Below are 27,452 nucleotides of genomic sequence, written 5' to 3'. Positions count from 1 at the left end.
GTGCAACATTCAACAACAGGATCGAGGATATGGAAAGAGTTTGGATGGAAAAACATAATCAGATTCTTTATAACCCCAGAGCTGAAGGGAAAATATGCACCAACACAAAGAGCATGCTGGAGGATGTGTGGGAAGGAGGGGGCAAATCACACGCACATATTCTGGGGATGTCAGAAGCTGAAGGGGTATTGGGAGGAGATAGGGGAGGCAATGATCAGAATATTAGGATACAGGAGGTTACCACAAACGGGACTGGTGCTTTACTTAGGGGACCTGACACACGAGGGAATACAAGGGGGGGACAAATATTTAATAAAGATAATGTTGATAGCGGCCAGAAAAGCAATAACAAGACTGTGGTACAAAGAAGACCCACCGACAATAGCACAATGGGTAGGAATAGTAGAGGAGATACAGGATATGGAGAGGATAACACACATGCTGAGGTTACAGGAAGAGAAATTTGGAGAAAGATGGGGAAAGTGGGAGGATTACAAGGGGAACGAAAACGACATCACAGAGGAGGAACCAAATACAACACAAGAGGGCGAAGGATAAAGGAGGAAAGAAGCTCAAGGGGGGTCTCTGAACCCGTGTCACACACCTTTGCTTTAGTTTGTTTTTTCTATTATTATTTATGTTGGGTATGACAATTATTTTATGATTTTTGTACTGTATTATTTAGGTCTGTTGAACAGTGTTGTTTTATGATATGTTTAATTTTAATTTCATGAAAGTACCCATATATGTATGTCGTTAAGTTATGGATGTCAATATAAATGTTATGTTGTATGTCCATAAGTGTTAAATAAAAATTTAAGTTTAAAAAAAAATATATATACAGTAATTAACCCTGAATGCATTGTTTATGAATGTTGGAAATGTGAAGTTGTCAGACACACACACACAGCAGCATCACTCACCATCACTCAGACATGCTCTGTGCTCTCCTTCCCCAGAGTCTATATACCGGCGCGGAGCACGACGGTGGAGGAAGCTCTACTATGCCAGTGGTCACGCCTTTCAGGCTAAGCGCTTCAACAGGGTGAGACACACACACACATATATATACTGTTCGAAAATGGTGTTCAGCCTGGCCGTCGACCGTTATCAGCCTCTGTCCGTGCCATATCTGCCGCCTGCGTTGTGTTGTTTTTGTCAATCAAGGTAATCGTTTGTGGTGGAATTCAAACTCTCATGGCTTACTGGCTGAGACACCACTATCTATTTCCCAGTGCAGTTGGAACAATCGTACACTGACTCGGACTGTTATATCAAAAAGGATCGTTTATTTAGATAAACAAAGGTCTAATACAGAATGAAATGAAGGAGGAAAAACAAGTATAAGAAACAAATATTGTCTTGATGTCCAAATATTTATGACTTGACTGTATATATACAGTCACACACACACACACACACACACACACACACACACACACACACACACACTGTCTCCATCCATCACAGGCCCTCACACGGGTGGCTCCGCTGTTTAGCGATAGGCATCATGTAACCAGGCAGGACTGGTATATCGCAACATGACATTATTTGATTTAGTTCTTTAACTTGTATTCGTGTCCCGGGAGTAAGATGTATGTAATTCCTGACGTGACATCTAAGCACACATACGCTTGAAACGAGGGCTACAACTCCCTCCCATCCGGCTGGTAGCTAGGGTGACCAGGTCCAAATAAACCAAATGTGGGACAAAGGGTATGTTTGTGAGGGACAATGTGGGACACCCTCCCCCCCAGCACGCAGCCCCCCCGCCCTTTTGGTGGACTGTCCCTGTCGCCTCCTTCAAGGCTCATCCGCCACTGTCCTCATTAAAATGACCACAAGCCTAATATGTTTTGCCCTTATTCATTTTATTTTTATTTTCCTTTTGTCTCTAATGGGTGTCAAAATAATAATAATAATAAATAATACTAAAAATAAATTAAATACATTAAATGACCACCCAGACTTACAATCACTTATCAAACAGAGCAGGAACAGTAACACAAGTCTCAACTCACAAGTCCAGGGATTCAGGGAATGAGCAGGGGGGAGGAAGGATGAGGGGGGACTTGCAGTGGTGGTTGGGAGCAGGAAAAGGACAATTCAGTTTCAATATTTGCTATGAAATGAATGTATTCAGTTCACTCTGACTGCAGGAAGTTGAGCGTGTGATTATCAAAAATATGTGTGCAGTATATTATTAATATATTTTTGTGAAATATATGGCAATATCCATTCCAACCATATCATAATATATGGAAATAGAATAATATACACACCAATATAATTACCATGTGTATATTTGTAAATATATTGTGGATATATCCTTGATAATATATTGTTATTGTAATAAATTTAATAATATATTGGCAATACTCCCACTATATTCCTAATATATTTGCAATATATTTCATTTGGGGAATCTACACCCTCATACACACATGAATTTAACACACCTTTGGTTGTTTCCTCCCGTGGCTTAACCGCTGGCGTTTTGAGTTCTCTGAGACAACTCTCCACCGAAGCAGGGGCTAGCACCTCGGTTACGATGGCTGCTGCCTTGGTCCGACCACAGGCCATTGTCTTGGCTATGTCAGAGTCGGGGAAAATGGTAGGGGATAGCTTGGTACCACAGTCTGCTGATCTGTATGACTGGGCATGTTGGACAGTGTGGTAAACAGTTGTTACCTCTGCAGCAGTTATTTTGTCTGCTTGTCCAACGTCTTTTGGTCGGAGAAATGCGAACATGGATTTTGACGTCTCTTTTTGTGTAACCCATTTCTTGTGGGACTCAGCTTGTCTGTCGTTTTATATCAAATTCGCCCCCATGCCCAATGGAGAACGAACTATTGCAAAGTTCACAATAAACCCTCTCTGCATCCCCCTCGGCATTTCTGTTTTCCATTCGCTACGGTAACTACACCTCCTCTTTTTGTTTGGTGTGTCCTGCATTTTTTAAAGTACGAGTGTGTTCTAGGCAGCTGTCAGTGTCTTCTTCTTCTTAATGGCGGGTCGCACGAGCTGTCAGTTGTGTCCCCGTCTGTCACTCAGCTCTTTGCTATCGCGGAGATTTCAAATAGGCCCCGCTTGTGTGTATATTTTCCCCAACGGAGCTTCACTTCCGCGTTCGGGGTTCCATTGGCTGGGGGGGGGGGACGTTCGCGCAGATGACAACCAATAAGAGGGACATGGTCTCAATTTGCGTGACGCGTGAAAAGAGACAGTTTTGCTGTGCAATCACGCGCAATGCGTGATATCTGGTCACCCTACTGGTAGCTGCCATTTCATTTCTGAGTTTAGTGATTGTTTGGTTCACAGTTATTTCACTCAAAACTGTCGACTTGCTGAACGACGAGCGGGACACACACACACACACACACACACACACACACGCACACACAGACACACAGTAGAGCGAACTATGTGACTGGTCAGAAACGGTTGCTCCAATGAGAACAGTGCATCATTTACGATCATGAAACTCACTGGAGGCTTCTGGAGATCTATACATTTTGTACATATTAATTACTATTTATTAACAATGTATTTTACTTTTGAAATTTAACTTTTAGGCTGATGATGATAATGTTTATGTAAATGCTATGTGCTGCTGAGACCAAGGACCACAATGGAAATGAGTCAGACTTTTATGTGCCATCCTTTATAATTTTAGGATGCATGACTTGTTGTGACATGTATTTTTAATATAAGACATCTATATTGCTCTCTCTCTGCTCTCTCTCCATCTCTCTCTGCTCTTTCTCTCTCTGCTCTCTCTCTGCTCTCTCTCTGCTCTCTCTCTGCTCTCTCTCTCTCTCTCTCTCTCTCTCTCTCTCTCTCTCTCTCTCTCTCTGCTCTCTCTCTGCTCTCTCGCTCTCTCTCTCTCTCTCTCTCTCTCTCTCTCTCTCTCTCTCTCTCTCTCTCTCTCTCGCTCTCGCTCTCGCTCTCGCTCTCTCTCTCTCAGAGGGCTCACTGTGCTATCTGTACAGACCGTATCTGGGGTCTGGGCCGTCAGGGCTACAAATGTATCAACTGTAAACTCCTGGTCCACAAGAAGTGCCACAAACTAGTGACAGTGGAGTGTGGCAGGCAGATGATACAGGTCAGAAACACACACACACACACACACACACAGTGTGCTGTAATATTGTGAGGTGTTTAGTAGATTCACACAGTCTGCTGTAATATTGTGAGGTGTTTAGTAGATGCACACAGTGTGCTGTAATATTGTGAGATGTGTAGATGCACACAGTGTGCTGTAATATTGTGAGATGTGTAGATGCACACAGTGTGCTGTAATATTGTGAGATGTGTAGATTCACACGGTGTGCTGTAATATTGTGAGATGTGTAGATAGATGCACACAGTGTGCTGTAATATTGTGAGATGTGTAGATAGATGCACACAGTGTGCTGTAATATTGTGAGATGTGTAGATAGATGCACACGGTGTGCTGTAATATTGTGAGATGTGTAGATAGATGCACACGGTGTGCTGTAATATTGTGAGATGTGTAGATAGATGCACACGGTGTGCTGTAATATTGTGAGATGTGTAGATAGATGCACACGGTGTGCTGTAATATTGTGAGATGTGTAGATAGATGCACACGGTGTGCTGTAATATTGTGAGATGTGTAGATAGATGCACACAGTGTGCTGTAATATTGTGAGATGTGTAGATAGATGCACACAGTGTGCTGTAATATTGTGAGATGTGTAGATAGATGCACACAGTGTGCTGTAATATTGTGAGATGTGTAGATAGATGCACACGGTGTGCTGTAATATTGTGAGATGTGTAGATAGATGCACACAGTGTGCTGTAATATTGTGAGATGTGTAGATGCACACGGTGTGCTGTAATATTGTGAGATGTGTAGATAGATGCACACAGTGTGCTGTAATATTGTGAGATGTGTAGATGCACACGGTGTGCTGTAATATTGTGAGATGTGTAGATGCACACGGTGTGCTGTGTTTTAGTAGATCCACACAGTGACCTTTTTGCTCTGTCGTTTTCAGGAACCTATCATGCCGGGTCCAGGATCTACTCACCTTGACCACCACGACCAGCCAGGTAACACATTCTATATCTGCTTAAAGGAGAAACGTTACGCTTATTTTCAATCTAGACCACATCTCGTTGATGTGGACCAACATCAGCAAGTTGCTGCGATAGGCCTTCCTGCAATTCAATTCATCAAAGATTTAGTGATTCAGTATCCTCAGGTTTTATCCACTAATCGGTAGAATAAACTACCTGAACCTTGGAGACCTCATACCTGAGCTTTGAGCTTTCACTTGAGCTTTGAGCTTTCACTTGAGCTTTGAGCTTTCACTTGAACTTTGATTTGATAGCAAGGCTGTTGGCATTCTTTCCCTATATATATATATATATATATATATATATATATATATATATATATATATATATATATATATATATATATATATATATATAGAGAGATTTGTTTCAAATGTATTGTCATCATACAGCACAAGTACAGTACAACGAAAAGATGTTTGGCATCCAATCAGAGTGCAAATGTAACATTAAAGTGCAACAGTAATATACAATGTACAGGTGATTAAACTGGGTATAAAATATATAAATTAGTACTACTGTACTGAGTAAGTATAGTGCTAATCAGATGTATGTACAGAATTGTAGTATTAATATGTACAGTGATACAGGTAAAATAAAAATTTAAATTTTCTTTTAATGTTGTGGGACTTGTACAGCACTTTGTTCAACTTTGTCAGTGCTGTAAAGTTTAAACCTTTTTAAATCTTAGACAAACTAAACACTTTGCTTCCATGAAATATTGTAAGCCGTCATTTGAGGATTTATAAAAGCAGCACAATGAACATAATCGAATTTTATTTTCATATTTGAAGCCCATGCCCATCGAACAAAGCTTTGAAGTATTTAAGACAGCCCTAATATACAGCACTATTGTACATGCTATCATACAGCGTTATATGGATAGACTATAGTATGGATGAGTAGTTATCATTATTATCATTACAGTGTTGAGCAGTTGTAGACAGTGAAAGCATTATGTAGGTATAAATTGAGTATAGGCATTAGGCAAAATAGTTCAAAGTTTGTACAGTATGGGTAACCGAGCCTAGAGTATAGGCAACCCTCGGGTATATAAGTTGAAATACAGTTCACACCCACTCATTGTGTGTACATACTGTATTTGTTGACTCCTGTAGATATAGGCTATCGGTATGTAAATAGGAATCTCGCATTTAAGCTGCTTTTTGTATGTATTATATTTTCTCCCCCTAGGGATAATGAAGTTCTTTTGACATGTGTTTTTCTTCCTGTATTGTAATTGTTGATTCACAAGGACTGATTTAAAAGTGATCCTGGCAACCAGCGTGGGGCTGTGATCAAAGCATGTGACTGTCTCTCACCCCCTTTTCTCCCCCCTGCCTCTCTCTCTCCTCCTTCCTCTCTCCTTCTGTCTGTCTGTCACTCTGTCTGTCACCTCCTCCTCTCCCGCACTCTCTCAGGCCCTCAAAACAAAGACTCCAGAGAAAGCCTGACTTACGACGGAGAGGAGAAAGAGGTGAGAAAGAGAGAGAGGGGGAGGGAGGGAGGGAGCAGCCTTTTTAGATGCTGTTATGTGATTCACCGTCTGTCAGTCTTTCACATTTTGTGCATGTGACTGTGTTCATCTGTGCTGAGAGTGGCTGTGCTAGAATTGTGTGTGTATGTATGTGTACATGTATGTATCTGTGCATGTGCATGTTCATCTGTGCCAAGAGTGGCTGTGCTAGATTTGTGTGCGTGTGTGTGCACATGTTAGGGTGACCATATTTTGATTTCCAAAAAAGAGGACATGCTGGCCCCAGCCTCGAGATACTTAATGATACTTTGCACAATCGAAGCGGGCATGGCCACCTTCATTTCACTATGTCTTGTGTACTGTACTGTATGTGATGAATAAACCTCTTGAATCTTGAATCTCTACTCAAAGTTTACTCAAAGATGCCTTTATTGTTTTAACATATGCTTGGAAACATGCACCCAGAAAAGCGGCAATTTTTTTTTAATACTTGAACTTGAGGACTGCATACTTTTTTTGCAAAGCTTATCTTTATACATTATGCTTATAGCACATGCATAAGCCTGGTCTCTTTTGAAAGATAACATTCTGAAGTTACTAATGCAAAAAAGGAAAATCACTTTTAGTGCTAATGAAATAGAGTAGCATATAGGTCTGAACTTGAGTTGAACGTGAACTTGTGTACTCACATTTTTCTGCAGTGGTTGCAATATCCCAAATGTAACCACATAACATGCGCCCAGAAAAGTGGATTTTTTTTTTTTTTAACTTGAACTTGAGGACTGCATACTTTTTTTGCAAAGCTTATCTTTATACTTTATGCTTATAGCACATGCATAAGCCTGGTCTCTTTTGAAAGATAACATTCTGAAGTTTCGTACACAATAAAGAAAAATCACTTTTAGTGCTAATGAGTAACATAGGGCTGAACATGAGTTGAACTTTTTGTGTAGTATAGTTGCAATATTCCAAAATAATATATATATTTTTTGTATAAGCTGGAAAACACTGCAAATCCATAGCCTGAAGGGACATGGGCCTGAAGGGACATTAACGTGTGTTGTCGGGCCTTACAAATACATTTGATTTTGATTTGATTATCAATAAGGTAGGATATCTGGAACACACAAACACACTATTTTTAAATCACATGCCATGAAATTCTGGAACCTGGCTGAATTTAAGACTGCACAAATCATGTTTAAAGCACGAAACAATTCACTCCCGGGTAACATCCAAAAATTCTGTTATAGAGAGGGGGGTTACAATTTAGAGGAGAGTCTAACTTCAAGAAACAGGCTGTTCATTCAACAATGTATGTATATTTCAGTTTGTGGAGTGAATATGAGTTGCATAAGATAATAGAGTGTGAAGGTATACTGAATACTGTCTATCTGTATGTCATGTATGTCATATGTTATGATGAATTGAAAATGGGGGACCCTGATGTAAACAAGATGAAAGTCTTTCTCTGGTCTGCATCCCCTTAACACTTGTCTATGGAGAAAGTCCCCTTCTTTGCAGGGCTATAACTTTTTAAATTCTATTGCTACATTGCCATTATTAGGGCCCATTCAAAGTCCTATATGTATTGTTCATTGTGTAGCAACGTTAAACTTTTTCATTCACATATTCATAGTAAAGTATGGTCTAATGTATAAGTATGTTTTCATCTCTTTCTGCAGCTTTCTCCAGAACGTGATATATAGCCCCAAATGCATTATATTGATGATGAAATACAGTTTGATGGCAATCAGCGCGATATAAAAAATTCCAACTAGACGTACTTCTAGAAGTTACTACACGTCATCTGATGTTGACCGGATGGGCGAGGGGGCGTTTATAATTCCGTGGGCAGCGTTATACCAATCATCTAATGTGGGTCAAATGTTGATAATAGCAGTTAGTATCGAAGACGGTAACGTTACACGCTGAAACTCACCCCAGTCTCCGCGCGCCGTTGGGCGATCATCGTAGAGTAGAAATCTTATCATTATGGGATATATTTTTACCCGGTCCATCTCCAGCTTGTATAATGGTATATACGTCCAAATCATGTTGTTTATCGAGTTATTGCCAATCGATCACTGTGTAGCGTGACGAGCCAGAGTCCCATGACCTATAGCGAGCGCCCGGAAGTACTACGGACGTCTAGCACAACCTCTATGGCACATCCTGTTTGGCGATTGCGCCGATCGGCCACCAGATGGCGCTCCTGAACCGCCAGAGAGCTCAGTGGGTCCTGCTGGTGGATCTCAGGCCAGCGGAGGGGACATATGAATCAGATCGCAGATTTTTGAAATATTGATATAAGGACGCTGTACATCGTCCTCCGGCAACTTGAGCATGGCCCGCAATGACGTCAAAAGACGTTTCATGGCAGTCAAAGTGTTAACAATTGTGTGTATTGAGCCGTACTGTATTGTACCCATTCTGCAATCTGTTAATAAAGTTTTCAATCAAGGGGGTAGGAATACATACTTTTACACTTCATTCTATACTCCTCCTTGTTTGTTTTTTAATGTTTATTACTTGTTTTTTATTATTTATTTTCAATTTATGTTCGAAATAAATAAACACATTAATTCAAGATATTGTGTGAGCAAAAGTATAGTTAATTTACTCCCTCGAGTCTGGCCCCGCGCGGATCTCGCAGCTGTGCCCGCACAGTGCAATACTCCAATTCAGCCATTGGCAATTCAGCCATTGGGTGGGTGGCGCTGCTGCCCTGAGAGCGCCGCTGGCTCTGCGGCTCTGCAGCTGCATGCTTCTCCGGGAGTCCGGGGTGATAATCTGGCGCGCCATGTAAAAAGTCGCACGCCTGACATATCGGCATGTAACTCGAGAACCGAGGCACGGATTTTGGCGATTCAGATGGCATTCGAACGGCAACGAATAGCGCTTTAATTCGGTAATTTATATGTTCGGCGAAAAATGCAGTCCCGAGCCTTCAGATGCTCGCAAAGGGCAGTGAAACTGAAACTGAAAAACGATGAAACCCCGGACATTTCCATGAATTTATAAACCCCCCCCGGACGCCCCGGACAGGGCGTGAAAAGAGGACATGTCCGGGCAAAAGAGGACGTTTGGTCACCCTAGCACATGTGTGTCTGTGTATGTGTGTGTGTGTGCATGTGCGTTTTCATCTGTGCAGAGAGTGGCTGTGCTAGAATTGTGTGCATGTGTGTCTGTGTGTGTGTGCATGTGCGTTTTCATCTGTGCAGAGAGTGGCTGTGCTAGAATTGTATGTGTATGAGTGAAAGAGAGAGAGAGAGGTCGCCTGGGATTGTGTACACGATGCCCTTTGTGTGCCTACATTGCCATTGTGTGCACGTGCGTGCTCACTCCTTAGTGCGTGCTCCTTCTCTATACGTGTGTGTGTGGGGTGATATAGGATGCATGCAGACGTAGGCACCCTTGCAGCGCTGTGCGCTATTGATTTCCTATGGTGGAGCTAATAAAGTAACCTTTTATCACAGCTCCTAACACCAGGGGCTGAGTAACGGCCGGTCCGGGCCGCCCCGGAGAGAGAGACGGATGCGTGCGAAAGACAGATGCGTGCGGTGTGTGAGAGAGGGAGAGAGAGAGAGAGAGACGGATGCGTGCGGTGTGTGAGAGACGGAGGGAGAGAGAGAGAGACGGATGCGTGCGGTGTGAGAGAGAGAGAGGGAGAGAGAGAGAGAGAGAGACGGATGCGTGAGGTGTGTGAGAGGGAGTTGGGAGGATGGATACAGAATGGATGGGGAGATAGACAGCGGAGATAGAGGAAGATAGAGAGCGATGCCCACGGGATCTTATCTCAGGGAGCGCGTGTGTTGGGTGTTCTGGGACCAGGCCAGATGGATAGATGGGGAAACAGTTCAGCAGAACAGGCCACTTGGGAGCGGGGGGGGGGGCTTAAAGAGAAAATAACCTGTTTTAAAGTGTGGTGAATAAAAAAGTACCTGGTTTAAAGTATGGTGAATAGAAAGGTACCTGGTTTAAAGTATGGTGAATAGAAAGGTACCTGTTTTAAAGTATGGTGAATAGAAAGGTACCTGTTTTAAAGTATGGTGAATAGAAAGGTACCTGGTTTAAAGTATGGTGAATAGAAAGGTACCTGGTTTAAAGTATGGTGAATAGAAAGGTACCCGGTTTAAAGTATGGTGAATAGAAAGGTACCTGGTTTAAAGTATGGTGAATAGAAAGGTACCTGGTTTAAAGTATGGTGAATAGAAAGGTACCTGGTTTAAAGTATGGTGAATAGAAAGGTACCTGGTTTAAAGTATGGTGAATAGAAAGGTACCTGGTTTAAAGTATGGTGAATAGAAAGGTACCTGGTTTAAAGCTGCACTGCATATCTGGCGGGAAATATGGAAAGGAAAGTTAAAAACAAACAAACAAAATGAATCATCTTTGGTATATTTTCATAACTTAATTAATTGAACACTAGCAAGCTACTTGGAAAGTCACTGTGTTACTTCAGTTACCGTGTCACCGTTTGTTGTGATGTCTCGTGTCTTGTCTCGTCTCGTGTCTCCGTTAATTTACAAAATACATATTTACTATACAAATAAGTATCTTCTAGGCTTACATTTAACCTCTTAAAGATTTTCAAAGTTTTGATTCAGGACAGCGTAAGATGGAATAATGATTGTTGATTGTTCTATGAGTCACTCCTGAAGCGACACACACACAAAGGTGATTTATACAGATATTAAGCTTTCTCTCTCCCTCCCTCCATCCCTCCCTCCCTCCCCAGGCACGTAGCAGTAGAGACACGGGGAAGTCTGCGTCCAGTCTGGGCCTGGTCGACTTTGACCTGCTGCGTGTGATTGGCCGGGGGAGCTACGCCAAGGTGCTGCTGGTACGGCTGAAGAAGACCGAGCGGATCTACGCCATGAAGGTGGTGAAGAAGGAGCTGGTCAACGACGATGAGGTAGTTAACACGTCTGTACAGACAAAACACCTTCTGATAACACTATACCTCAACAATGATGAGGTAGTTAAAGGGGAACTATTTTACTATTTCTTTCACTATTTGGGCACTTTTACACAATTCCTGTGAGTCTATGGAACACCTCTGTAATATTTTTTATTTTTTTATTCATTGTTGTGTATTTCTAATCAAGTCCTCAAAAACAGCATTTTTCTACCTCAAGATCTCGAGCTGTTTTGAGGCTGGGCTCCAACCACTGTGTGCAGCTCATCTTGTACCTCGCCATTATCATGCAGCGGTGTCTTTCTGACATCACAAATCATCACATTTTCAGATGACTCAGTTCAGTGAGGGTGAATATTGTGAGAGGAGAATTGGAAGAATGCGCCAATATGAGAATTAGAGACATAGATCATATTAATATAAGTTCACATAGCTAGGAAACAATGCTAAACACTCAAAAAGGCCATTTATAAGATAGTTCCCCTTTAACACGTCTGTACAAACTAAACACCTTCTGATAACACCATACCTCAACAATGATGAGGTAGTTAACACGTTTGTACAAACTAAATACCTTCTGATAACACTACTTCAAAAATTATGAGGTAGTTAACCCACCTGTACAAACTAAACACCTTCTGATAACACTATACCTCAACAATGATGAGGTAGTTAACACGTCTGTACAAACTAAACACCTTCTGATAACACTACCTCAAAAATGATGAGGTAGTTAACACGTCTGTACAAACTAAACACCTTCTGATAACACTACCTCAAAAATGATGAGGTAGTTAACACGTCTGTACAAACTAAACACCTTCTGATAACACCATACCTCAACAATGATGAGGTAGTTAACACGTCTGTACAAACTAAACACCTTCTGATAACACTACCTCAACAATGATGAGGTAGTTAACACACCTGTACAGACAAATAGATCTTTCGAACGGTAATTTATATGTTTGGCGGAAAATGCAGCCCCGAGCCGCTAGATGCTCGCAAAGTGCCGTGACGTGTGCGCAAGTGCCAGTATACGCGCCAGTGCACGTTAAGAGGTTAACACACCTGTACAGACTAAACGGGTTCTGATAACACTCTACCTCAGCGATGACGAGGTAGTTAACACACCTGGGGGCGACAGTGGCTCGGGAGGTAGAGCAGTCGTCTGGTAATCCGGAGGTTCCCGGTTTGATTCCCGGGCAGTCCTTGAGCAAGACACTTAACCCCTAATTGCTCCCGATCAGCAGGTTGGCACCTTGCATGGTTGCCTCTGCCGTTGGTGTGTGAGTGAATGGGTAAAATGTGAGGAACAAATTGTAAAGCGCTTCGGATAAAAGCGCTATATAAATGCAGCCATTTATACAACAGGTTCTGATAACACTATACCAGTGATGAGGTAGTAGTAACACGCATAGCCCACGAGTCTCTGTCAAATACAGAAATACAAATACCTTTGATGAAATACAAAATGTGGGGGGGGGGCGGTTGCATGTTAAAGTGCCAATATAAGAGCATGTATTATGGCTAATGCAGCACAACACATTTTAATCCATTAATCCCTATTTTAATCCATATGTCACAAGTGTTGCTGTAATTTCTCCTCCTGAGCTAAGATTCTCAAGTCTTTAATTCAGGCCCATGTATGACCCCTCCATTTTCATATACAAGTCTGCCGTTCACAGATTGGATAGATATGGCCCATTTAATTAGGGTGAAGACTAGGTTGTAGTTAGGCGACCTGTCCTCCGTTAATGGTGTCTGCAGTGAGTCATTATCTCCACCAGGTGGCATGTGATTGGTCCGGTGTGTGTTTGTGAATCCCTCCGTCCGCAGAAAATCTCGCAAGCTACAAGGCTGAATGGTCTAATGTTTGTTGCGCACAATCAGGACTATATGAAGGACCTCTTGTGGTTTTCGGTGATGCAAGACCTTTTCAGTACCCGTCCTGTAGCCAGTCGAGGGCTGACTCCGCCCGGGCCTCACCAGCCGGGAGCTACTGGGGGGATGAACAAGTGCACCCCGGTGGCAGCGTAATACAAGTCACGTCACTAGATGAAACATGGATCAGCACAGAGTATGAAGGACCTCAGCCTGAGACAGGCAAGTCGCCCCAAGGAAGAAAAGCAGGTGTTAGAAGGACATGTGTGGTTGTGTCTCCGGACAGATGTATACGTTTTTGCCCCAGAACAACTTCTGGAGTCAGTTAAGCTAGCTAACGTAAACGTCACCTGGTAGACTGATGTTACACATGAAATTTATTATTAATGTAATGTCAGCTAGCTATCGTTACTTGCGGCTCTCTTTTTCTCTTGCTCTCTCTTCTCTCTCCTCTCTATCTCTCTCCCCCCTCCTCTCCCTCTATCGGCTACGGTTTTTACTATGATCAGCTGCATCTCACTAGCGATGCTTCTAGGCTCATTTAGCTGCCCATCATATGCATGTTTTGCTCCTCACGTTATAAAAGGCGCTGTGTTCCACAAAGTGTTACATCCTCTTTCATCCATCCAACTTACACTACAGCGGTGTCCATGGATTGTGGCTATATGCTCCTTTCGGGTGCATTTTGAACTGGCTCAGGTGGCAATAAGGCTAGCATACTGTTTAGGTTATAGGCTACATGACAATTCTAGTGGTAGTGTGTCTGGCTTAGCTCCTGATTTTCATTGTCAGAAGAATACATTTACATGTGCAACTATACCAGCCTAATATGGGTTGTGCATGTTGCCTACAAATGGCAATCAGTGAACATTCAGCTGCTTAGCCATTTCGTTGTCACCAATATAATGTCAGAATTTCTCCGGAACAAATGGTACCATCTCTGTCAGCTGTCCTTGGTAGACTAGTGACTAGGCTCCTGTCTGTCAGCTGTCCTTGGTAGACTAGTGACTAGGCTCCTGTCTGTCAGCTGTCCTTGGTAGACTAGTGACTAGGCTCCTGTCTGTCAGCTGTCCTTGGTAGACTAGTGACTAGGCTCCTATCTGTCAGCTGTCCTTGGTAGACTAGTGACTAGTCAACACAGCTGGGCTTTTTTCCCTCTTTCCTGCAGACGGTGGATAATCTCTGTATGTTGTGCGAGTGTGTTTGCATACCGGTAATTATAATTAATAATAGATAATGGGTGGTCTCTGCACTTGTTAAATATTGTAGGTGTGTTTGTTTGCTCTGTGTGAGAGAGAGAGAGGGAGAGAAGAAGCGTCTGGCTCCCGCCTCCCCCAGGTTTGTTGACCTACTTCTGTGCTGTTCTGTGTCCAGCATGTGATGTTCAGAGGACGAGACGCACAGAACAAACCGTGAGGCCGCCGCCTGGTGGAGCTCTACCGGCTCATAACCGTTACTCACCGCTACATCACCGTTACTCACCGTTACTCCACCGGCTCATCACCGTTACTCACCGTTACTCACCGCTACATCACCGTTACTCACCGGTACTCACCGCTACATCACCGTTACTCTACCGGCTCATCACCGTTACTCACCGCAGGAAGGGACATCGGTCTGAGGCAATTTGAGAGTCCATCTCACACGCGTCATCCGAAACACGCCGTGGTTAAATCGACGGACCTTGTGAGAGAGAGAGAGAGAGACGGACGGAGCCATCACTCTCTTAAGAAGCTGTAGATAACCGGCGTGTCATCAAAATTGATCCCCGCGTACACATGTGTAGCGTTACAGCCAGCGGCGATGGGAGTAGTTAGCCTTGATTAGATGCACTTAGCGTGATTGACAAATTGACAAGTGTCCGCTGGGATCGATGCTCCAGCCGTTTCCGCAGTCGGCGTGAGCCGTGTTCCGTGTCCAGACGCATTATCATCTGCCTGTCAATGGAAACCCTGTCCCTATTCTACCCATCTACTCACTCGCCCCTTTTTTATTTCCAACCGTAGCTCACATCTTGAGTCCGGTCTCAGGCTTTACAGGAGGCGGTCGATGGCCCCCGTTGTGCTTATTCGGCTTTTGACAGGGTTCAAGGGTACCGTATCGGAATCACCCCCTGATTCATGTGTGTGTGTGTGTGTGTGTGTGTGTGTGTGTGTGTCCCAGGACATCGACTGGGTCCAAACAGAGAAGCACGTGTTCGAACAGGCCTCGAATCACCCCTTCCTGGTCGGCCTCCACTCCTGCTTCCAGACGGAGAGCAGGTGAGAACAGGGCTTCTGGGAATGTTCTGGGGAAATTCTGAAATATGACGAGTGCATGCCCTGTATCACTGTCTATATTACAGGGTTTGCACAAGGTCCTTGAAGTGCTTAAAGTGCTTGTTTTTTTTTACCAAGAAAAGTCGAGGCCTGGAATTCCTTGAAAACGGCACATTTTTTAACAAGGTGCTTAAAAAGTCCTTGAAATTCAAATCAACCATTCCCATTCAAAGTTTTCTTAATTCATGATAAAAATCTTTCTGAATCAAGGTTTTCTTATTTAAAGTGTAACTAATTGTCAGAAATTGGTTTTAAGCCATAAATATTGGATCCGATTTTCTTTCTATAAAAAAAACAGCATTTAAAAGTGAATTGTATCCTTTTAAATGCCCTTTTTAAAATGTAAAATAGTGCTTGGAAAAGTACTTGAAAGTCCTTGAATTTAATTTAGCAATGTCTGTGGGAACCCTGATATTAATACTACAACCCTGTACATACATCTGATTAGCACTATTGCTCAGTAGTACTAATGTGTATATTTTATGCCCAGTTTAATCACCTGTACATTGTATATCACTATTGCTACGGTTACATTTGCACTCTGGTTGGATGCCAAACTGATTTACGTTGTACTGTACTTGTGCTGTATGATGACAAGACATTTGAATCTAATCAAAAAAATATCTGTCATTTTGGGGGGATTAGTCATGGAAAATTGAAATCATGGTCATAATTTTGTCACAAAGTTACAGGCTTTGTGAGGTGGAATATGTCAGACTGTGGTAGTTGATATAATTTATTTTTAAAATAAAGGTTCATGCGTTACACGCAGAAAGGCAGTCACGGACATTTGTTATGACGTTAATGGAAAAATCACAGGGGAAGTTTGGGAATGAAATTGGAAAGTGAGCGTGGAAAACAAATGAAAAAGAGAATGTTGTAATATCTCTCCCTCCTTTCCACAGACTCTTCTTTGTAATTGAATATGTGAACGGGGGAGACCTTATGTTCCACATGCAGCGGCAGCGGAAGCTTCCAGAAGAGCACGCCAGGTAAAAGAAAACATCCACCCCCCGCCCCCCGCCCCCCCCCCCCCCCCACGAGAGTCTCAGTTTCATCGTCTCGCCTTCGAGACAGACACACACACACTCCGAAACAAGGATCAAGATGGTTATCGCTCAGCCGTAGTGTAGCGTGTCCTGCGTTCTGAATGGACCATTGTTCTCTTCACTCCCACGCATCAGGTTTTACTCGGCAGAGATCAGCCTGGCGCTCAACTACCTCCATGAGCGAGGCATCATCTACAGAGACCTGAAGCTCGACAACGTGCTGCTGGAGTCAGAGGGACACATCAAACTCACCGACTACGGCATGTGCAAGGTGTGTGTGTGTGTGTGTGTGTGTGTGTGTGTGTGTCTGTGTGTTCCACCGTGTTGCCTTGTTGGGCTGACTGATGAGATATTCCTTTATTGATCCCATTGAGGAACTTTGGGCGTCATAGCAGCGTGGGGGAAGGGGAGGTACAGGTATGGCTCCCTTCATTGGCTTCCAGTACGCTACAGGATAGATTTTAAGGTTCTCCTTTTTGTTTTTAAAGCCCTTAATGGTCACCCCCCCTCCTACATCTCAGACCTCCTATCCCCCTATTCCAACACCAGGGCCCTCATTCATCAACCCGACTTACGCACAGATTTGTGCTTAACCTGTGCGTACGACCATTTCTAAGCAAAGAGTGGGATTCATCAATTTCAACTTGAACTTGACTCCGTGCTTATGTGTACGCACAGCTCGGAGCACACTTAGCTGACGCCCAGTGGTAGAACATCGTTACTACGGCATAAGCGCTCCTCAGTTCTGCATTAGTTTCAAGGCGGAAATAAGCTTCTGTGCATTAGTGTTCAACTTCTGTATGACCCGTAATTCATTATAGTTCATTATAAAATAGCGACAGTAGTGTAATTATAACGGGCTCACACGCGAACAAGAGGTTGGCCTGCTTGTTTGGCACGGGGGGGCAGACGCAAAACACCAACCTCCAAACGCGATTAAATATTGTTTCAAATAAAAAGCGAATTATTTTGTGTTTCATGTTTCCAAATAAGATTGGTCACGAAATGCTTTCTACTTCAATTTGTTGGTTAGAATAGATGACCTCCGTTGAAACTTCACTGAGACTAACAGTCTATTTGTGAGCTCCCGCTCAGATGTGATAATAATAACAATAATAATAATAGCTTCATTTTATATAGCGCCTTTCAAGAGACCCAAGGTCGCTTTACATAGATAGGGGGGGGGGGGGGAATAACAAAGTAACAGACATAGTGGACAGACACACAACATATAAATATGATGATGGAATTCATTCAAGATCCTCTCCACCCTCGGGTCTTTGCCACCGGCACGGTCCATCGTGATATTGGAGATGGATCGAGCAATAGACTGTTACTGTAGCTGTCAAAGCTCCATCACAAATGCAGTTATGTGAATAGAAAGGGATTCCACTAAGTCAATGTTGCGATGCGCATTTGCCTGATACATGTTGTTGCTGCATGCCGGGAGGAAGGCGATGCTGAATGTTTTCAATTCATTAAATAAAACGGATACTTTTTGCAAGGGTTTACTGACTGTCATACAAATAATCAACCAACTACATACTGTAACTTTTTAGTGCACGTTCTTATTTACATTGTGACAACAGCCTTGTGAGTTCCCGCACACAGACATGATGGAATTCAAGTTCAAGTTTGTATTGATCACATATAGGCAGGCTACACATGGCGTATCGCTACATCATTGGCAGTGAGATTCATTGTTCTTGTATATGCTCTCGTATTATTGTTTATATAGGCTACCCAATACTGACATCAAAATAGATTGTATGACTCTAGAAATCATATGCAGCAGGTAGAAAATTGACGGAAAATCCGTCGCGATTTGGAATAAAATTGAGGAGAACTTTAATCCCTGGGTATTAATCAAACAAAACGGGAAAAGGCAGTCATATTCCAGCACGGTCTTTATTAGTGTTTGCGCTGCCCAGGCAGCAATGGTTAATAGATATCATATCCGACATCTACGTGTACACGTCTGTCAGCCTGTCACATAACACGCTTCCCTCGGCTTAGTCCATTTTTCCACATTTCATGGGGGTATTCCATTACCGTATATGGTTAATCGGGGCGGTTCTGGTATGCAAATACTTAAAACAGTGCACGAGCTCAAACGTAGGATCAAAGTCATATTTATCAAGACAGGTGTGCGTAGAACCTGCGTACGCACGTGTGGTGAATCCCGTTTTTTTTGTGCGTGCACTGATTCTAAATTCTGTGCTTACGTGTGGAAATAGAACATTTTCTACGCCACGTTGATGAATGAGGGCCCTGGTCCCTCAGGTCAGCCGATCAGAGGCTCCTGACAGTCCGGAGGTCTAACCTCAAGTTCAGGGGCGGCCGTGCCTTTGCTGTCGCAGCCCCTGAACTGTGGAACAGCATCCCCACCTCCATTAGGCTCGCCCCCTCGATAGATGTCTTCAAATCGAGGCTCAACACCCACTTCTACCTACTAGCCTTTCCCGTTCACTGACTCATGCCCTGTTTTCCTATGTCTTTGCCTGTGTGCCCTCCCATAAAACGGAGTGTGATTGTTGTCAATATGTATCTATGTGTATCTACCCTCTGTACAGCACTTTGGTTGACATGTGTCATGTTAAATGTGCTATATAAATAAATCTGATTGATTGATTGATGGGCAGGGTAATAGTAAAAGACATGAATATAGGCAATAAAATTGGATGTTAACACTTTGATCGCCGGGGTTAAATTCATAATTTACCATCCCTCGCCAGCCCTATTTAACATGGAGAAGTTCCCCTTCTTTGCAGGGCTATAACTTTTTAAATTGTATTGCTAAATTGACATTACTATGGCCCATTTAACGTCCTATATCTATTGTTCAGGGTGTAGCAACGTTATACTTTTTCATTCACATATTCATACTAAAATACGGTCTAAAGTATAAGTATGTTTTTATCGTTTTCTGCAGCTTTCTCCAGAACTTGATTTATAGCCCTAAATGCATTATATTGATGATCAAATACAGTTTGGTAGGAATCTGTGCGAGATAAAACATTTCAACTGGACGTGCTTCTAGGAGTTACTACGTATGATCTGATGTTGACCGGATGGGGGGGGGGGGGGGGGGGGTCGTTTATAATTCCGTGGGCAACGTTATATCATTCATCTAGTGTGGGTGATATGATCATTAGAGCAGTTAGTATCGAAGACATTAAAAAATAACGCTGAAACTCACCGTAGCTTCCTCGCGCCATTGGGAGATGAGCGTGGAACAGAAATTTTTCTATTATGGGATGTCGAAATATCCGATCCATTTCCAGGTTGTATAATAGTATATACGTCCAAATCATGTTGTTTATCGAGTTATTGGTAACTGATTGCTATCCGTTGTGATCAGCTCGAGTCCTGGGACTATTAGCGAGTGATCGAACCGAATTGAAATGAGCACCAGCTTCCACTTCCTGTTTCTGCCCTGGGCGATCCGACCGATCGGCCACCAGATGGCGCTCTTGAACCGTTGGAGAGTTGAGAGGGGCTCACCAGTACATATAATGTCTCCGGGGGAGAAATATGATTTCGATCACAGATTGGGGTGGGTAGTTCATTTCACCATTGTGGGGCAAGGACTGAGAAAAGGCAGGTTCTCCTTATCAACCAATTATACAATCTTTTAATAATATATCCATATATCAGACTCATACCTTTTCATCTACGTATATTCCTATCTATCAGACGCATACAATTTCATTTACGTACACACAATCTATTAGGGAATGTCAATTTCTTTGGTTGAAAATGTTTTACCAAGATTTTGAAACAACATTTACTATTCTCCTGCTTTACATGTCTGGGAAGAGAGTTCCATTCCTGCATACTACGTAACATGACAGTTTGCTTCATTGCATTCAACCTCACTTTTGGAAGTGTAAAACCTCGTGCAGAAGCATGTCTGGTGGAATGGTTGTGTCTGTCACGACTTATAGATAAATTGTTTTATAAAATTGAGGGGATCTTTGTAACAAGAATATTCCTAGTGAATACAAGGAGTGAGCAGAGTAACTTATGTTTGACAAGTAACCAAGTAAACAACTGTGTATCACTGCAACATTAGTTATTTTTTTATCTACTTTTTCTCCCATCCCAATTAGTCGTTATGCCAATTCCCTTCCCTCCCTTCCTGGTTGTTGCACGCATTTTCCCCCCACTTGCCGGTCTAGGGAGGGTTGATAGATACTAACATGTCCCCTCCGATACATGTGGAGTCAGCCAGCCGCTTCTTTTCACCTGACAGCGAGGACTCTCACTGGGGAGCGTAATGCGTGGGAGGCTCACACTACTTCCCCCAGTTCCCTCCCTCGCTGAGCAGGCGCCCCGACCGACCTGTAGGAGTCACTGTTTACAACGACCAGGATACACCCCCCACCGGCTTCCCACCCACTAACACTGCCAATCGTGTTAGTATGGACGACCGACCAAGCCGGAGGTACCGCTGACAGCTGGATTCGATACAAGTGTCTGCGGTGGTAGGCAGGCACTTAGTCCGCTGCGCTACCCAGCCGCCCTGCAACATTAGTTCTGTACTTACAGCGAAGAGTACTCACATACGTGCTGCTTTGTTTTGTACCATTTGCAATTTTTTCAGTTTATTCGTTGTTACATTCGACCATACTGCAGGACAATAGTCAAGATTTTACAAAACCAGAGCTTGAATGACCTGTTTGATAGAATTTAGTGGTAACAAATGAGCACATCTTTTAACAGAAATCTCTTTCCATTTTCACTACTATATTGTTTATATGGTGTGACCATGACAATTTACTGTCTAATGTTACCCCTAGGAGTTTAGTCTCCTGGACTTGATTAATTACCACATCACTTATAAAAAGTTTCAAGACTGGGTTCGTTCTTCGAGTATGGTTTGAACCGAAAATGATCCTACTTGTCTTTGATATGTTTAGAACTAGTTTGTTATTCTTTATCCATTCCATCACTGATTGCAACTCTGCCTTTACGACCGTATTTAATTCATTGGCTGTAGAGGCTGATGTGTAAATCGTTGAATCATCTGCATACATAGAAATATAGGACTTATTTAGGACAAGAGGCATCTCATTTGTAAATATGGTGTAGAGCAAAGGCCCAAGGCAACTTCCTTGGGGTACTCCACACCTTACCGTTTTAACCGAGTAACTCATTAAAAAAAACTTTGTGCGGTCGGGTGGCGTAGCGGAGATTGCGCTCGTCACCAATGCAAGAGGCTACGGTCTCGACTCCCGGAGTCAGCATTGCCTGCGGCTTGGGCCGATCGTCATACTAACTCGTTTGGCTGAGTTAGCAGGAGGGAAGTCGTGGGTGGGAATTTGGCGTTGTGGACAGTGACGCCTACAGGTCAGGTCTGGGCGCCTGCTCAGCGAAAGGCAGGAAGTGGTGAAGGCAGCGTGACCACCCACGCGTTACACTTCACCAATGAGAGCCCTCGCTGCCAGGTGAAAAGAGAGCCGCTGGCTGTCTCCACATGTGTCGGAGGAATCATGTGGTAGACTTCAGGGTTCCCTTGTACCGACCAGTAGGGGGAACATGCGCACAACAACCAGGTAGGGGAGGGGGGGGAATTGGCATAACGACTAAATTGGGATGGGGAGAAAAGCATAGAAAATCAGGCGGAGAAAAAGTGGATTAAAAAAAACTTTTAATAAAAAAAAATAAAACTTTGTTTCCGGTTTGCTAAATAAGTTTGAATCCAAGATAATGCAGATAAGGAGAAACCGTAATATTCTCCAGTAAAATCAAGTAAGACAGCGCCAACCATTTTCTTTTTATCTATCTCTTTCAGCCAATCATCCGTCATTTGGGTTAAAGCAGTCGCTGTTAATGTGTTCAAAGAAAAATAGCATTTACATTTACATTTACATTTAGTCATTTAGCTGACGCTTTTATCCAAAGCGACTTACAAGTTCTGTGCGACAAGACAGCAAGAAGGGTATAACTCTATCAGCTGAGTAACAATGTTCATCAAAGTGTTGCGTGTTACAGTGTAGGTTAGTTTATTAGTCTTTAATCTGTTCACTTACTATTCTTTCCATCAGTTTACTTAAAGCTGGCAGTAAACTTATGGGACGACCATTAGATCCTGAGAATGGCAATTTAAAAATGTTGGCAGTAGTATTACTTTGGCAGTTTTCCACTGTTGCGTATACAAACATTCACTAAAGGATTGATTTATAATATGACAGATAGCAGGGGCAATTAAATCGGGGACCAATTTCAGAAGTTTCCCGTCAAGACCGTCAACACCTGGTGGTTTGTTTTTAGTGGTACTTAACAGATGTTCTACATTACTTATAGTCACACTATCAAAATAAAATTTACTATTTTTATCTTTCATCATTTTATTCTTTATTAATAAATACGATTTTTCATTATCTATTGTTTGCATATTATTCCATAAATTATCTACTTTTCCAATAAAATAATTGTTAATATGATTAGCAATCTCAACTGGTTTGGTGAGGAATTTTCCTTCTGTTTCTAGAAAGGATGGGGTAGGTTTCTTATTCCTGCCCATTATTTCATTTAGAGTATTCCATAATAATTTACTGTCACTTTTTATATAATTAAACCTATTTTCATAATACAATTTCTTCTTCTTTTTATTACATTTTGTAACAACATTTCTTAATTTACAATATACCTCCCAGTCTGATTTATAACTTGATGTATTTGCTATTAATTTAGCATGATTACGTTCTATCATATACTCTTTTAGTTCATCATCCAACCATGGTGTTCTGACTCTTCTGACGGTAAACTTTCTCAATGGTGCATGTTTGTCATCAACAAGTGGCATAAAAATGGTATCAAATTCCCATAGAGATTTTTCGGGATATTTTTCCCTCAATACCTTTGAGCAACATAGATTTTTAACATCCTTCACAAAGCTGTCTTGATTAAACATTTTATACGATATTTTTTTTAAATTATTTTAGGTCCCAGCTTTGGCATTTTAGTCTTCCTCACAATAGCAATTAAGTTATGGTCGTGGTCGCTACAACCAACAGTTACAGATACCGCCTTGGAACATAGCTCTGCATTGTTAGTAAAAATGTGATCAATGCAGGTGGAAACCTGGGTAGGTACCATAGTTTTTCAAACGAATCCTAGTTGGTTTGTTAATTACCTGTGATAGACCACATGCATTTGCTACTGTTAGAAGTCGTTTTTTCAATGGGCACTTCAATGAAAACCAATCGATGTTAAGGTCACCCATAAAATAAATCTCATTACTCAAATCACACACTTGGTCCAACATGTCACATATTTGTTCTTGTAACGGCCATATGAGTGTTTTGGTTATTGTTATTATTATTATTATTATTATTATTATTATTATTATTATTATTATTATTATTATTATTATTATTATTTCGAATAGAAGGATATGATTTATCGGTGTAAGAGCCAAAGGGCTACATAGATTTAGGTTATTATATTATAGGAATGTTTAAGGTCGCTTTCACACAGGGGCTGTTTGGTCCGGACTTTCGGACCAGAATTCGATAGTCCGGTTTTTCGGGTTTGTGTGAATGCGTGTCGAACTCGGTTCGCGGACCAAACAGGTCCGGCTGAAAACGTAGGTCTCGGTTCGGCTTCAGCGGACCAAACGCGAACCAAATATAGGAAGTGATTATTATTACCACTGCTCGCAGCATTCATTCACTGCAAAACAAGCACACTGCATCTATCTCTCTATCTATCTATCTATATATCTATATATCTGTGCATCTTGGGAAGAAGGAAGAAAAAACGCGGCTTATTATATTATTAATAAAACAGCTACTTGTGGGCTCTCATAAAAACACTGTGGTCTACAAGTTGTTTAGCGAGAGGATGGTGGTAATGTGCTTCAATAGAACAATGGATCAATGCCATGTCAAAACTCGCTCCGCTGATCTGGAGGGCTCGCAGACAGTCCACACACAGACACACACACACGCGCGCGCACACACGGGCTCGCGCCACACACACATTTCCACTGTCCAATAGCCGAGCGCCCTTTTCGACCGCGTGACATTGTTCAGAAGGTCTCGGTCCGCCTCACAGATTTCTATGTGAACGCAGACGAACCAAATGAAGAATGCAACAATGTTGCAACTTCACCAACAGAACCGCACAGAGTCCACCAAAACTATATGTGAAAGCGACCTAATATTGATTGGATTTAGATAAAGTCATTGAACCGTCGTATTTGTCATAATAGAGCCTTCTGGCACCTAGAAGATACATATTATTTGCACTAGGTGGTCTATAACAGCAACCGATCAATAGGCTTCAAATGAGGCAAGTGTACTTGCAGCCATAATGTTTCACTTTCATTATTCATTAAATCTTCTGTCTGATAGTCAAATCTCTGATATCTCAGCTAGCTTGTTTCTTATGCTACAGATATTTATATGTGCCATTTTTAAACCCTTTTTGGGTAGGTTAGTATTAATTAGCATTGTATATTATATGATATATATACATAATGTAGGTATGTGTGGCAAGGGCAACAACCATTCAACTGTCCCTTGGCTGCTTTGGGGTGCTACTTCGGGGCCTGATTATCAGTCTGTCATACCTCAGAAGGCGATATCTCTCATCTTGGGCAACAGTTGTTTTCTTTTAAGACGGACAGTGTCTGTGTAGTCCTCGTTTATGTAAATGTTTGTTCCTTTGAGGTTTTTGGCTCTCTGAAGAACCGCTGATCTGTCCTTGTGTTTTGAAAATGTCACCACAATGGGTCTTGGTCTCTCGCGTCCATCCACAGGTTTCCCTGTTCGGTGCACCCTCTCCATCTCAATGTCCCTCTGTAGCTGGAGCTTTTCCATCATGACGCTCCTCACCTTCTCTTCCGTGTCTCCCCAGGTTTCTCCAGGCAACTCAGCTATGCCATCAATGACCAGGTTGTTTCTTCTGTATTGACCTTCTAAATACTCTATTTTATCTGTGACTGTTAGCAGGCGTTCACAGGTTTTCCAGGTGTCAGATTTCATGTACTTGCAACTATCTGACTGTTTTGCATTGTTAGCATTGATGTCGTCAACCTCCTTCTGTGTGTACTGTACTGGATGCTTGTTTTAATTTCCTGGACCTCCCGTGAAATTGCATCCAGTCTTGAGGTTGTTGAGTCCATGATGATTTTTACAAAGCTTTTGAAATGTTCCTGTTGTGTCTGTAAGAGAGCAGTGAACATCTCTTTTTGCTGTTGCAGTAATTCATTTACTTGTGCAAACTGAGGCATAGTCCTCATCTGTTTTAGGCTCATTTTTATCTTTATTTGGTGGCATTGTGGTTTAGTGTTGTTAAGAAGGCTATAGAGAACAACTTGATATGAAATACCTGAGGTTGAGGAGGAGTAGAATTAGGGTAAAAAGTATTAATTGAGCCTGGGCCTGGTTGTATCTTGGGCTGCTGAAGCCTGGCCCTGGTGGTAGCTGGGCTGCTGGAGCCTGGGCCTGGTGTTAGCTGGGCTGCTGAAGCCTGGGCCTGGTGGTAGCTGGGCTGCTGAAGCCTGGGCCTGGTGTTAGCTGGGCTGCTGAAGCCTGGGCCTGGTGTTAGCTGGGCTGCTGGAGCCTGGGCCTGGTGGTAGCTGAGCTGCTGAAGCCTGGGCCTGGTGTTAGCTGGGCTGCTGGAGCCTGGGCCTGGTGGTAGCTGGGCTGCTGGAGCCTGGGCCTGGTGGTAGTTGGGCTGCTGGAGCCTGGGCCTGGTGGTAGCTGGGATGTTGGAGCCTAGGCCTGGTTGTAGCTGGGCTGCTGGAGCCTGGGCCTGGTGGTAGCTGGGCTGCTGGAGCCTGGGCCTGGTGGTAGCTGGGCTGCTGGAGCCTGGGCCTGGTGGTAGCTGGGCTGCTGGAGCCTGGGCCTGGTGGTTGCAGTGCTGCTGGAGTCTGGGCCTGGTGGTAGCTGGGCTGCTGGAGCCTGGGCCTGGTGGTAGCTGGGCTGCTGGAGCCTGGGCCTGGTGGTTGCAGTGCTGCTGGAGTCTGGGCCTGGTGGTTGCAGTGCTGCTGGAGCCTGGTGGGCTAGTGCTGGGCCTGGCGTGGATGGCAGATGGGCTGGTGCTGGGTCTGGCCTGGAGGGCAGATGGGCTGGTGCTGGGTCTGGCCTGGAGGGCAGATGGGCTGGTGCTGGGTCTGGCCTGGAGGGCAGATGGGCTGGTGCTGGACCTGGCCTGGATGGCAGATGGGCTGGTGTTGGGCCTGGCCTGGATGGCAGATGGGCTGCTGGCCTGGGCTTTTGGCAATTAGCCAGGCTGTTGCCGTTTGAGCTGGAGGCTAGGCTATCAGCTAGCCTGGTAGCTAAGCTAACACAGCAGGTGGATTCCTAGTAGGCCTAGGCCTCAAGACAGTCCCAAAATGTTTGCCTCAATGTGACGTTGTGGCAATCCGTTAAAATCCAGAGATCACAGACTGAAGGAGAGATGATGATCTTATTAAATATCACTCATTCAGCCCAGATAGCATAAAATATCTCACATAAAACAATAAAAAGCTCAGACCATCATGATAGGAGAGGATATGCGAAAAGTAAACGGTGTAAACAATATAATTAACTGAATATAAGAATATGCGGAAAAGTAAACGGTGTAAACAATATAATTAACTGAATATGAGAAAAGTAAACGGTGTAAACAAAGGTGCAGATGAGTGTCTGTATGCCCTGTATCAGTTATATTATATGTTACAGTATAGGCAATAA

The 27,452-nt window shown here is 43.0% G+C and overlaps 1 protein-coding gene across 1 annotated transcript in view; it reads left to right on the top strand.

Moving 5' to 3' along the window:
* The window catches only part of prkci (protein kinase C, iota), a 123,302-nt gene that overhangs the window by 82,538 nt on the left and 13,312 nt on the right, over nucleotides 1-27,452 (top strand). Inside the window, exons 5-12 of the mRNA XM_084327913.1 lie at nucleotides 960-1,045; nucleotides 3,968-4,105; nucleotides 5,028-5,082; nucleotides 6,531-6,586; nucleotides 11,328-11,504; nucleotides 15,555-15,652; nucleotides 16,615-16,701; nucleotides 16,894-17,029. Coding sequence (XP_084184039.1) covers nucleotides 960-1,045; nucleotides 3,968-4,105; nucleotides 5,028-5,082; nucleotides 6,531-6,586; nucleotides 11,328-11,504; nucleotides 15,555-15,652; nucleotides 16,615-16,701; nucleotides 16,894-17,029 — 833 coding nt within the window. The remainder of the gene's footprint in view (nucleotides 1-959; nucleotides 1,046-3,967; nucleotides 4,106-5,027; nucleotides 5,083-6,530; nucleotides 6,587-11,327; nucleotides 11,505-15,554; nucleotides 15,653-16,614; nucleotides 16,702-16,893; nucleotides 17,030-27,452) is intronic.

This window comes from Notolepis coatsorum (genome assembly GCF_963971535.1).
Source record: "Notolepis coatsorum genome assembly, chromosome: 13".
In the NCBI taxonomy this organism is placed as follows: Eukaryota; Metazoa; Chordata; class Actinopteri; order Aulopiformes; family Paralepididae; genus Notolepis; species Notolepis coatsorum.
Note: the sequence above shows the minus strand (reverse complement) of the source record. Positions and strands in the feature narration are given on the sequence as shown.